The sequence below is a fragment of the Ceratotherium simum genome, chromosome 2 (assembly GCF_057802395.1).
Source record: "Ceratotherium simum simum isolate JZ-2026a chromosome 2, ASM5780239v1, whole genome shotgun sequence".
In the NCBI taxonomy this organism is placed as follows: domain Eukaryota; kingdom Metazoa; phylum Chordata; class Mammalia; order Perissodactyla; family Rhinocerotidae; genus Ceratotherium; species Ceratotherium simum.
Window position 1 is genome coordinate 41336826 of NC_141901.1, and position 13427 is coordinate 41350252.

General features: G+C 36.9%; 1 protein-coding gene across 4 annotated transcripts in view; it reads left to right on the forward strand.

The window, feature by feature from the left end:
* The window catches only part of ASH1L (ASH1 like histone lysine methyltransferase), a 228872-nt gene that overhangs the window by 199796 nt on the left and 15649 nt on the right, over positions 1-13427 (forward strand). For all 4 annotated transcript variants that reach the window (XM_087441962.1, XM_087441966.1, XM_087441959.1 and 1 more), the window contains 3 exons: positions 10045-10153; positions 10857-11021; positions 11180-11274. In XM_087441962.1, the coding sequence (XP_087298088.1) occupies positions 10045-10153; positions 10857-11021; positions 11180-11274 (369 nt within the window). The remainder of the gene's footprint in view (positions 1-10044; positions 10154-10856; positions 11022-11179; positions 11275-13427) is intronic.

The following is a 13427-nucleotide window of genomic DNA, read 5'->3' on the forward strand; positions in this document are numbered from 1 at the left end:
AGACACAGAGAACAGATTAGTGGTTGCCAGAGGCAGGGAGTTTGGGGGGTGAGCAAAATGCATGAAGCTAGTCCAAATAAAATAGGTAAGTCCTGAGAATGAAATGTACAGCATGGTGGCTATAGTTAATAATACTCTATTGAATATTTAAAACTTGCTGAGAGAGTGGATCTTGATAAGAAAACAATCTGTAACTGTGTATGGTGATGGATGTTAACTAGACTTATTGTGGTGATCCTTTTGCAATATATACATATAATTGAATCATTATGTTGTACACCTGAAACTAATATAATGTTACATGTTAATTATATCAGCGATTGCCAGACTAGATTAAAAAACACATGGTCCAATTATATACTGTCCACAAGAGACTCACTTGAGATCCAAAGACACAAACAGGTTGAAAGTGAAAGGATGGAAAAACATATTCCATGTAAATAGTAACCAAAAGAGAGCAGGAGTGGCTATGCTTATATCAGACAAAATGGACTTGAAACCAAAAAGGTTACAGGAGACAAAGAAGGACATTATATATTAAGAAAAGTTTCAGTACAACAGTAAAATATAACAGTTGTAAACCTTTACAGTTGTAAACATTTACACATCTAATGACAGACCATCAAAATATATGAAGCAAAAACTGACAGAATTGAAAGGAAAAATAGACAGTTCTACAATAATAGATGGAGACTTCAATACCCCACTCACAACAATAGAACAACCAGACAAAAGAAAAGTAAGCAATAGAGGACTTAAACAAAACAGTAAATCAACTAGATCTAAAAGACATACACAACACTCCACCCAACAACAGCATACACCTGCTTCTCAAGTGCATATGGGACATTTTCCAGCATAGACCATATGTTAGCCCACAAATTAAGTCTCAATAGATTTTCATACAGAGTATCTTCTCTGACCACAACAGATGAAGTTAGAAATCAATAACATAAAGGACTGGAAAATTCACAACTGGAAATTAAGCAGCACAGTTTTAAACAACAAACTGATCGAAGAACAAATCACAGGGGAAATTAGAAAACATGTAGAGATGAATGAAGATGACAACACAGCATACTAAAACTTATGGGACACAGCTGAAGCAGTACTAAGTGAAATTTATAGCTATAGATGCTTACATTAAAAATCAAGAGGGGCCGGCCCAGTGGTGTACTAGTTATGTTTGCATGCTCTGCTTCTACCGAAGGTTTGAATCCCAGGCTCAGACCAATGCACTGCTCATCAAGCCATGCTGTGGCGGCATCCTACATACAAATAGAGGAAGATGAGCACAGATGTTAGCTCAGAGCCAATCTTGCTCAGCAAAAAGAGGAAGATGGACAACAGATGTTAGCTCAGGGCCAATCTTCCTCACCAAAAAAAAAAGAAAAATCAAGAGGGCTGGCCCTGTGGCCTAGTGGTTAAGTTTGGCATGCTCTGCTTTGGCAGCCTGGGTTTGGTTCCCAGGGCACGGATCTACATCACTTGTTGGTGGCCGTGCTGTGGCGATGACCTATATACAAAATAGAGGAAGATTGGCCCAGATGTTAGCTCAGGGCGAATCTTCCTCAAGCAAAAAAAAAAAAAAAAAGAAAGAGGAAGACTGGCAACAGATGTTAGCTCAGGGCAATAAAAAAAGAAAAGAAAATCAAGAAAAATATCAAATCAACAACCTAACTTTACAACTTAATAAACTAGAAAAAGAACAAACTAAACCTAAACCCAAAGTTAACAGAAGGAGGAAATAATAAAGATTAGAGCAGAGATAAATGAAGTAGAAAATAGAAAAACAATAGAGAAAATCAGTGAAACCAAAAGTTGGTTCTTTGAAAAGGTAAACAAAATCAAACCTTTATCTAGATGGAGTAAGGAAAAAAGAAGACTTAAATCACTAAGACAGGAAATGGAAGTGAGGACATTACTACCAATTCTACAGAAATAAAAAGGATTATAAAAGAGTCCTGTGAACAATTGTACACTAAAAAATTGAATAACCTAGTTGAAATGGACAAATTTCTAGAAATGTAAAACCTACTAAGACTAAATCGTGAAGAAATAGGAAATTTGAATAGACCTGTAACTAGTAAGGAGATTGACTCAGTAATCAGAAATATCTCAACAAAGGAAACCCTGGACCTGATGGTTTCACTGGTGAATTCTACCAAGCTAATACCAGTCCTTCTCAAACTTGTCCAAAAAATTGAAGAGAAGGAAATACTTTTTAACTCACTCTATGAGGCCAGCATAACCCTGATACCAAAAGCCAGACAAAGACCCTACAAGAAAAGAAAACTACAGACCAATATCCCTTATGAACATTGATGCAGAAATCCTCAACCAAATACTAGCAAACAGAATTGAGCAGCACAATATAAGGATTATGCAGTATGACCAAGTGGGATTTATTTCTGGAATGCAAGAATGGTTCGACATATGAAAATCAATCAATGTAATATGCCACATCAACAAAATGAAGGGAGAAAATTCACATGATCATCTCAATTGATGCAGAAAAAGCATTTTACAAAACTCAACATCCTTTCATGATAAAAACAGTCAACAAAATAAGAATAGGGGCCAGCCCCATGGTGTAGCAGTTAAGTGCACGCACTCTGCTGCTGGTGGCCTGGGGTCGGATCCTGGGCGTGCACTGATGCACTGCTTGTCAGGCCATGCTGTGGTGGAGTCCCATGTAAAGTAGAGGAAGATGGGCACGGATGTTAGCCCAGGGCCAGTCTTCCTCAGCAAAAAGAGGAGGATTGGCATGGATGTTCAGGGCTGATCTTCCTCACAAACAAAAAAATAAAATAAAAGAGAAGAAAAACAAGAACAGAAGGAAACTACCTTAACGTGTTAAAAGCCCTATATATGAAAACTGACAGCAAACAGTACTCAATGGTGAAAGACTGAAAGCTTTTCCTCTAAGATCAGGAACAAGCCAAGGATGCCTGCTTTCACCACTTCTGTTCAACCTAGTAGTAGAAGTTTTAGAGCATTTAGAGCAAGAAAAAGATATGAAAGACATCCCAATTGGAAAGGAAGAAGTAAAGTTATCTCTGTTTCCATATGATATGATCTTATACGTCTTATAGAGAAAATACTAAAGACTTCATAAAGAAGCTGTTAGATCTCATAAATTCAACAAAGTAGCAGGATACCAAGCACACAAAAACCAGTTGTATTTCTATACACAAGCAGTGAACAATCTGAAAAGGAAATTACAAAAACAATTCCATTTATAATAGCACCAAAAAGAATAAAATACTTAGAAATTAACCAATGACGTGAAAGAATTGTATAATGAAAGCTACAAAACATTGCTGAAGGAAATTAAGACATAAATGAATGGAAACATATCCCATGTTCATGGAAGACTTAATGTTGTTAAATGTCAGTATTACCCAAAGCGATCTACATGTTCAATGCAATCCCTATCAAAATCCCAATGACATTTTCTTGCAGAGATAGAAAACCCATCCTAAAATTCATATAGAAACTCAAAGGATCCCGAATAGCGAAAACAATCCTAAAAAAGAAAAAAACTGGAGGACTCACACTTTCTGATTTCCAAACTTGCTACAAAGCTACAGGAATGAGAACAGTGTGGAATTGACATAAAGGCAGACATATAGACCCATGGAATAGAATAGAGAGCCTTAAAGTAAACCCTCACATATATGGTCAAATTTTTGACAAGTATGCCAAGACCGTTCAATAGAGAAAGGATAGTTTACAAATGGTACTGGAAGGGCCAGCCCCGTGGCTTAGCGGTTACATGCGCATGCTCTGCTGCTGGCGGCCCAAGTTCGGATCCAGGGCGCGCACTGACGCACCGCTTCTCCGGCCATGCTGGGGCCGAATCCCACATACAGCAACTAGAAGGATGTGCAACTATGACATACAACTATCTACTGGGGTTTTGGGGGGAAAAATAAATTAATTAAAATATCATTAAAAAAAAAACACACAAATGGTACTGGGAAAAGTAGATATCCACATGCAGAGGAATGAAGTTGGACCCTTACCTAACATCATATACCAAAACTAACTGAAATAGACCGAGGACCTAAATGTAAGACCTAAAACAGTAAAAATCATAGAAGAAAACATAGGACAAAAGCTTCACAGCATTGGACTTGGCAGTGATTTCTTGGATATGATACCAAAGGCACAGGTAACCAAAGAAAAAATAGACAAATTGGACTGCATGGAAATTTTAAAATTTTGTACATCAAAAGACTCTTCTATCCACAGGGCCAGCACGGTGGCATAATGGTTAAGTTCATGTGCTCCGCTTTGGCGGCCCAGGGTTCACAGATTCGGATCCCAGGCATGGACCCGTGCACTGCTTATTAAGCCATGCTGTGGCAGGTGTCCCACGTATAAAGTAGAGGAAGATGAGCATGGATGTTAGCCCAGGGCCAAGCTTCCTCAGCAAAAAGAGGAGGATTGGCAACAGATGTTAGCTCAGGGCTAATCTTCCTCACAAAAAAAAAAAAAAAAAGACACTATCCATAGAGTAAAAAGGCAACCCACAGAATGGGAGAAAATATTTACAAATCATTTATCTGATAAAGTATTAATATCCAAAATATATAGAGAATCCCTAAAACTCAACAACAAAAAACAGACCAATTCAAAAGTGGGCAAAGGACTTGAATAGACATTTTTCCAAAGAAAATATACAGATGGCTAATAAACACATGAAAAGATGCTCAGCATCACTAATCATTAAGGAAATGCAAATGAACATTACAATGAGGTACTACCTCACACCCTTTAGAATATGGCTACTATCAAAATAAAACAACAAGTGTTGATGGAGTGTGGAGAAATTGAAACCCTTGTGCACTGTTGGTGAGAATGTAAAATGGTGTAGCCACTGTGGAAAACAGTATGGAGGTTCCTCAAAAAACTAAAAATAGAATTACCATATGACCCAGCAATTCCCCTTTCGGGTATGTACCCAGAAGAATTGAAAGCAGGGTCTCGAGGAGATATTTGCACTGCATGTTCATAGCAGCATTATTTATAATACCTAAAATGTGGAAGCAACCCAAGAGTCCATGATTGGGTGAATGGATAACCAAAATGTGGTATGTACACACAGTGAAATTATTATTAGTTAGCCTTAAAAAGGAAGTAAATTTTGCAGTATGCTACAGCATGGATGAACCTTGAGGACATTATGCTAAGTGAAATAAGCCAGTCACAAAAAGACAAATACTGTATGATTCCACCTATATGAGGTACTTAGGCTAGTCAAAATCGTAGAGACAGGAGAATGGTTATTGTCAGGAGCTGCAGGGACGGGGAATAGGGAGTTATTGTTTAATAGATACAGACTTTCAGTTTTACGAGATAAAAAGAGTTATGGGGATGGATGGTCGTATTGGTTGCACAACAGTGCGGATGTACTTAATACCACTGTACTGTACACTTTAAAATGGTTAAGATGGTGAACTTTGTGTATTTTAACACAATAAAAAAAGATAATAGGATTAATGAACAAAAACTTTATTTCTGTAATTTTCTTTTAATTTAGGTATTATTCACATACAGAGATACATGTTTTAAGTGTAAATTTCCATCCGTTTTTACAAATGTATACACCCATATAACCCACACCCTTCTCAAAATATAGAACATTTCCATAATTTCAGAAAGTTCCTTTCTGCCTCTTCACAATCTCCCCACCTCAAAAGCAAGCAGTGATGTGATTTCTATCACTGCACATTAGTTTTGCCTATTATAGAACAGCATGTGTATGTACTCTTCTGTGTCTGGCTTCTTTCACTTAGCATAATGTTTTTGCTTTTTATCCATGTTGTTGGGTACATGAGTAGCTTGTTGATTTTTGTTGTGGGTTTATGTTCCTTTGTATGGATTCAGCACATTTGTCTATCGATTTTCCTGAACAACTTTCTTATATTTGAAAAGTTAAATGAACAAATTTCTTGAGAAACACAACTTACCAAAACGACACAAGAAGAGAGAGAAAATCTGGATGTCTACCAAAGAAATTGAATTTATAATTAAAACTTTCTGACAAAAGAAACTCCAGGCTGAGATGTCTTCACTGGTAATTCTTCCATATACTTAAGAAATAATAACTGTACTACCAATCTCATATAAACTCTTTCATTTTATAAGGCTAGCCTAACCCTCATATAAAACCAAACAAGGATGTTACATGAAACAAGAAATATAGGCCAATATCTCCCATGAACGTAGACACAAAAATCCTAAATAAAATATTAGCAAATCAGATCTAGCAGTATATAAAATGATTAATACACCATGACCATGGGGAGTTTATTCCAGGAATGAAAGCTTGGTTTGCTTAACAGTCAAAAATCAATGTAATTTACTATATTAATAGAATAAAGGCAAAAAATCATATATCATCTCAATAGGGGCAGAAAAAGCATTTGACAAAATTCAACACTATTCCTAATAAAAACGCTCAGCAAACTAGGAATAAAAGAGAACTAACTCATTCTGTTAAAGGGAACCTATAAAACCTATAAGAATGTCTACTATTACCACTTCTATGGCACTTTGTACTGGATGTCCTAACCAATGCATTAAGAAAACTGAAAAACAAGGTATTAAGATTAGACATGAAAACATTAAATTGCCATTGCTCACAAAAGACGTGATTGTATATGTGGGAATAAAAATCTACATACTACTATAAATAAGTGAATTTAGCAAGAGTGGTGGAAACAAGGTCAAAGTATAAAAATCAGTATATTTAACGTATTTCAATATATTACCAACAACCAAGTAGAAAATGAAATTTAAAAGACAGTACTATTTACAATAGCTTCATAAAACATTAGTTACCTAGGAATAAATCTAATGAAAGTTTGTAGGACCTCTTTACTGAAAACCACCAAACCTTTCTGGGAGGAAAGACATTCTAAATTAATGGAGAGATATACCATGTTTATGAGTTGGAAATATCAATATTTTTGAGATGTTATAGATCTTACCAAGTTGATCTATAAATTCAAATTCAATCAAAATCCCGTTTTTATGGAAATTGACAGGCTGATTCTAAAACATGTAGTTGCAAAGGACCTAAAAAAGGCAAGATAATCTTGAAAAAGAACAAAACTTAAGGACTTCAACTACCAAATTTCAAGACTTACTGTAGAGGTACACTAATTAAAAGAGTAGGTATTTGCTTGAGATAGCTTAATAGACAAATGGAATAGAATAGAGAGTCCAGGCAAAGACCCATAAATGTAATGTCACCTGGTTTATGACAAAGGTTCCACTGCAAATCAGTGAGGAAAGGATGCATTTTTTAATAAATCCATGAGTGGTGAGTCAGTTGGCTCCTGCCTCAATCCACACACAAAAGTTAATCTAAGATGGATCATAGACCTAAATATCACAGTTGAAACAGTCAAGTTTCTAGAAGGAAACATGGGATAATATTTTTATAGACTTGGGATAGGTAAAGATATCTTAAATAGGACGTAAATAGCACTGACTATTAACAAAATTCATAATTTCATCAAAAGGTAACATTAAAAGAGTGTAAAAGCAAGCAGTATGCTGGGTAGAAATAAAGTCCAGAATCTACAAATCAATAAAAAGTAATCCATTTTTAAAATAGGTAAAAAAAATAGGCACAGCAAATGAGAGAATATAAAAATGGTCAATAAACATATAAAAAGGTGCTTAATGGGGCCGGCCCCATGGTATAGTGGTTAAGTCAGGCGTGCTGCACTTCAGTGGCCCATGTTCACGGGTTCAGATCCCAAGTGTGCACCTACACCACTCGTCAAGCCATGCTGTGGTGGCAACCCACATACAAAATAGAGGAAGATTGGCACAGATGTTAGCTCAGGGCTAATCTTCCTCACCAAAAAAAGAGGAAGATTGGCAGCAGATGTTAGCTCAGAGCGAATCTTCCACACCACAAAAAAAAAAAAAAAAACGGTGCTTAGTATCTTTAGTCATCAGAAGGAAGTGTTAATTAAACCAACTTGAAAAACCACCAAATACCCTCCAAAATGTCTGCAGTCAAAGAATGACAGTTCAAGTGTTGGCGAGGGTGTAGCATAACATGAATGCTCTTAGATGCTGGTGGAAGTGTAAATTGGTATAACCACTTTCAAAAAATGTTGGCCAGTACCTACCGAAGCTAAACATATCCAGTAACCCAGCAGCCCCACTCCTAAGTATATCCCCAGCAGAAATGAGTGTTTCTGTTCAAAAGACATATGCAGGAATGTCCACAGAACTTTCTTTTTAATAGCTAAAAACTGCAAACAATCCACGTGTTTATCAACAGTAGAACAGGTATATAAATTGTACTATACTAATATAATGGACTGCCACACAGCAGTGTAAAGATACATTGCTTCTACAGTGTAATGTTGAGTGAAAGAAGCTAGACATATAATTGTACATACATAGTATGTTCTGTATGATTTCATTTATTTGAGATTAAAACAGGCAGAACTAATCTATAGTGATAGAGATCAGAATAGTGGTAACCGTTTGTGGTGAGGGTACTGACTAGGAGAGAAAGGAGCTTTCTGGGAGGCTACACAGGTATATGGATACGTAAAATTCAGCAAGCTATACATTTAAGATTTGTGTGTTCTACTCCATGAGTTATACCCCCCCAAAAAATTTTTAATACAATACAGTATATAATCAAATTTTAAATGTTATGGTATAGGCTAGGGGGCAGCAAACTTGGGGGGTGGCTGCGTGCCAACAAAAATTTACAAACATATGGGACAAGTTTCTCTGCCATAATTTGCCAACCACTGGTGTAGACTAAAAATACTTTCTGAGTTTAGAAAAAAGAATACCAAAAACTGAAGATAGTGGTGAAATTTACATTTGATAGGATAGTATCCAACCTAAACCTTGATGCATTCCAAATTGACAGGCAGGAAGGAAGAGAAGAGAAGCTGTGGAGTCAAACAGCCTGTTTTAATCCCCTGGTTTTGAGTATATCTTAATTGCTGTATAAATGACAATGAACAAATTCTCTAAGCCACAAATACCTCATATATAAAATAGGGATCATAATACCTATCTCATAGGATTGTTCTAAAGATTAATGAGACAACCTATGACCAGTATGGCATGGTGGTTAATATTTTGAAGGCAGATTGCCTTGATTTGAAACTTGATCCTCCTAGTTATTAGCTATATGACTTGGGGCAAGTTACTTTCCCTCTCTGTCCCTCAGCTTTCTCATTTAGAAAATGGGGGTTATGGGGCCGGCCCGGTGGCTTAGCGGTTAAGTGCGCGCGCTCCACTGCTGGCGGCCCAGGTTCGGATCCCGGGCGCGCACTGATGCACCGCTTCTCCGGCCATGCTGAGGCCGTGTCCCACATACAGCAACTAGAAGGATGTGCAGCTATGACATACAACTATCTACTGGGGCTTTGGGGGGAAAATAAAATCTTTAAAAAAAAAGGAAAAAAAAAAAGAAAATGGGGGTTATAATACTACCTAAAATTAGTACCTCTTAATATAGTTGTTGGAAGGATTAAATAAGTACAACAAAATAGTACAATTAATATAACAAGCACCTAATAAATGTTAGCTATAATTATTATATAAAGCATCTAGAACAGTACATAATAGATCATTAATGACTTAAGTAAAATAGAACAAAAGAGACACTCATGTACAGTTGAGAAAGATGGAGATCAGTAGGAACTAGAAGATTTTCATAGGTAGGCCATAAGAAATCATTTTAATTTATTTAATAAGTAAACTAAAGTCATGTTTTAGAGGGACTTCGAATGGCAAGCAGGAAAAGTTAAGACCTATTCTAATTGACAACAGAGAGCATGTTTTCCAGAAAACTGATTTAGGACAATTAGTGTTGGCAGCACTATACAGGCTGGATAGAATAGAAGAGAGGTTAAAAGTGGAGATACTCGCCAGGAATTGGATACAGAACAAAGGCAAGTTGGTAATCAGTGTACTAATTTTTCTAGTTTTCAGGCATGGTATTAAGAATCTCTGCCTTTAACTCTGCTTATTTCTCCATAGGTCTGTTAATGGAGTATACCGGATTGGACTATATGCTCTTAAAGATATGCCAGCTGGTACCGAACTCACTTATGATTACAACTTTCATTCCTTTAATGTTGAAAAACAGGTAAGAATAAATAAAAATAAATAAATAAAATAAATAAATAAATAAATAAAATAATAAATAATAAATAAATAATAAAATAAGAAGAAGGTTGAACTTTGTTACAGTGCTCTATTTAACATGGGCCTTCAGTAAACATTACTGATTTGTAGCCATTGAGAAGTACATTGGAGAAGACAATTTTTTACTCTTTACTCCACTTATCTAGGATACATAGGTCTCGGTTATTCTTTCAGAACTCTGTAGAAAGAGATTGCCCACTTTGTTTTTTGTGTTTTTTCCCCCCCAAAGCCCCAGTAGATAGTTGTATGTCATAGCTGCACATCCTTCTAGTTGCTGTATGTGGGACGCGGCCTCAGCACGGCCGGAGAAGCAGTGCATCGGTGCGCACCCAGGATCCGAACCCGGGCCACCAGCAGCGGAGCGCGCTTACTTAACTGCTAAGCCACGGGGCCAGCCCTGCCCAATCACTTTGGTCTCCAGTCAGTTCTTAACTTTCCTGGTGAAGAAATTTTCCCAAAGTGTAATCTTTCCTTTTTGCTACAGTGGAAACCCATTTATATTTATTTTACTCTCAATCAGTTATTTTCCTCTATAGAAATTTCTTGATTCAAACTTGTTGTTGGGTATCCAGATGCTCAGACATCCTATTTGAACTTATAAATGAGACTGCACGCTAAAAGCATTATTCTCTTTCCCTTCAAAGCAACTGTGTAAGTGTGGCTTTGAGAAATGTCGAGGAATCATTGGAGGCAAGAGTCAACGCATGAATGGACTCACCAGTAGCAAAAGCAGCCAGCCTCTGGCCACACACAAGAAGTCTGGACGGTCAAAAGAGAAGAGGAAGTCTAAGCACAAGCTGAAGAAAAGGGTGAATAATGATCTCATGGCTTTCCCCAAACAGCTGCTGAGAGGCAATTACTGAAATAAGAGAAATAAGGGTGGCATCTTTAGAGTGGTTTTAATATACTTCAGGATGATTTCTGTTTGATCTTTCTTTTCCTGCAATCTGATCCATCTGTTTTTCAGAGAGGCCATCTCTCTGAGGAACCCAGTGAAAACATCAACACTCCAACAAGATTGACCCCCCAATTGCAAATGAAGCCAATGTCCAATCGAGAAAGGTAAAAAGGAGGTTTTCTTACCTGAGCTCTTTAAATTATGTGCTCTTTAAATTATGTACTTTGCCTGTCAGTTTAACAATTATTAAACATCTGTATAGTTGAGCCATTTCTTTTGTGCAGGAGGTCTTCAACCAAGGATTCAGGGGATCTGTGATCTTGGATGGGAGAAAAAAATTTATGTCTTTATTTTCCCTAATTGCTAACGCATTTCCTTCAAATGTGACTGTAGGCAAAAAATGTGTGTGTGTAGTATTTACAGTTTCCATGATTTTGTCACCAGTATTCACATTGTTATATTATGTTTCAATGTTATAAATATCTCAAAATATCATTTACATTCATCTCTACTTAGAATTACTATGACAGGTTTAACAATCACTAGATCTTGTCATGTGTTAAAAATTAATGTTTATTTCTATATCACAATTTCAGGGGTTTTTTTAATATTTTGAAAACTGTATTTCAGTATATTTAGTTTCCTTTTAATCCTATATATTAAAAATTACTTAAATTTTTTTTTTTTTTTTTTGTGAGGGAGATCAGCCCTGAGCTAACATCCGTGCTAATCCTCCTCTTTTTGCTGAGGAAGACTGGCTCTGAGCTAATATCTATTGCCAATCCTCCTCCTTTTTTTCTTCCCCAAAGCCCCAGTAGATAGTTGTATGTCATAGTTGCACATCCTTCTAGTTGCTGTATGTGGGACGCGGCCTCAGCATGGCCAGAGAAGCTGTGCGTCGGTGCGCGCCCAGGATCCGAACCCGGGCCACCAGTAGCGGAGCGCACACACTTAACTGCTAAGCCACTGGGCCGGCCCTTAAAATTTTTAATTAAAGTACTTTTAGGGGCCAGCCCGGTGACGTAGTGGTTACGTTCACGCACTCTGCTTTAGCAGACCGAGGTTCACAGGTCCAGATCCCAGACACGGACCTACACACTACTCATCAAGCTATCCTGTGGTGGCATCCCATATACGAAGTAGAGGAAGATTGGCACCGTTGTTAGCTCAGGGCCAATGTTCCTCACCAAAATAAATAAATAAATTAAATTAAATACTTTTAAGACATTGTTCAGAGAAGGGTTGCATGGGCTTTACCAGACTGCCAAAGGAATCCATGGCACAGAAAAGATTAAGAATCCCTGCTTTGTTCATATAATAACAGAGCAATAAAAAGGATCTTTAGTGGTCATTTTTGCTCTTCCCTATATTCAGATAAGATTTGTCCATTTCAGAAGTAAGCGAAGTAAATATGTCCTATTTTTTAGATTGTCTTGGGACATATTCTACATCTTCCCTGACTACACACTCCAATATCTTAGAAATCTTCATCCTTATTTATAACTTTATTGTAATTTTAGCTCCTTTCATCCTATTTCACTTTGAGTCATAGAAATTTTAAACCAGTAGAATCGAGATGATCTAGTCCAGTGGTTTTCTACTTTCACTGAATATTAGCCTAGGGAGCTTTTAAAACCTCGTGATGCCCAGGCCACACCCCAGACCACTTAAACCAGAATTTTCAGAGGTGGAACTGAGGCATTAATAGTTTATAAAGTTCCCCAGGTGATTTCAATGTGCAGCCAAAGTCGGGAACTATAAAATTAGTCTAATCTCCAATTTTTACGGATGCCCATAGTTTGAGACTTATTCAAGGTCACACCTGTTTATATCATGTAGAATAGAATATCATGTAGAATCATCAGAATCATGTAGGGTCAGTCTAGATACACATAACTCTCTTAAGTTTAGAGATCCGTGTGGAGGCACTGCACCTGGCCTAGTTTGCACAGTGCATATCCCTCTTAAATATCTTTGCCTTTATCTGCCAGTCCAGTTCTTCTCATTATAGCTGATCCTAAGCCCATACTTCATCTTGGCAACTTTCTTTACAATTTGTACAAATACTCTGTAAAGCTCTGCCTTCAAGTCAGGCTGCTTCACTTGCCAAAATTCTTGCAAATTTCAATTGGTGTTTGCCAGATAATTTGTAAATAATATAGGGAAATGTTTTTTGTTATGTGAAAAAAAATTAAGGTGCAAAACTGAATAATGTTTCCCCATATATAATTCTCTTTACAATAGCTGAATTCACTAAGTATTCATTTATATCATCTTAACAGTGATTTACATAAAGTAGACATGTAATAAATGCTTA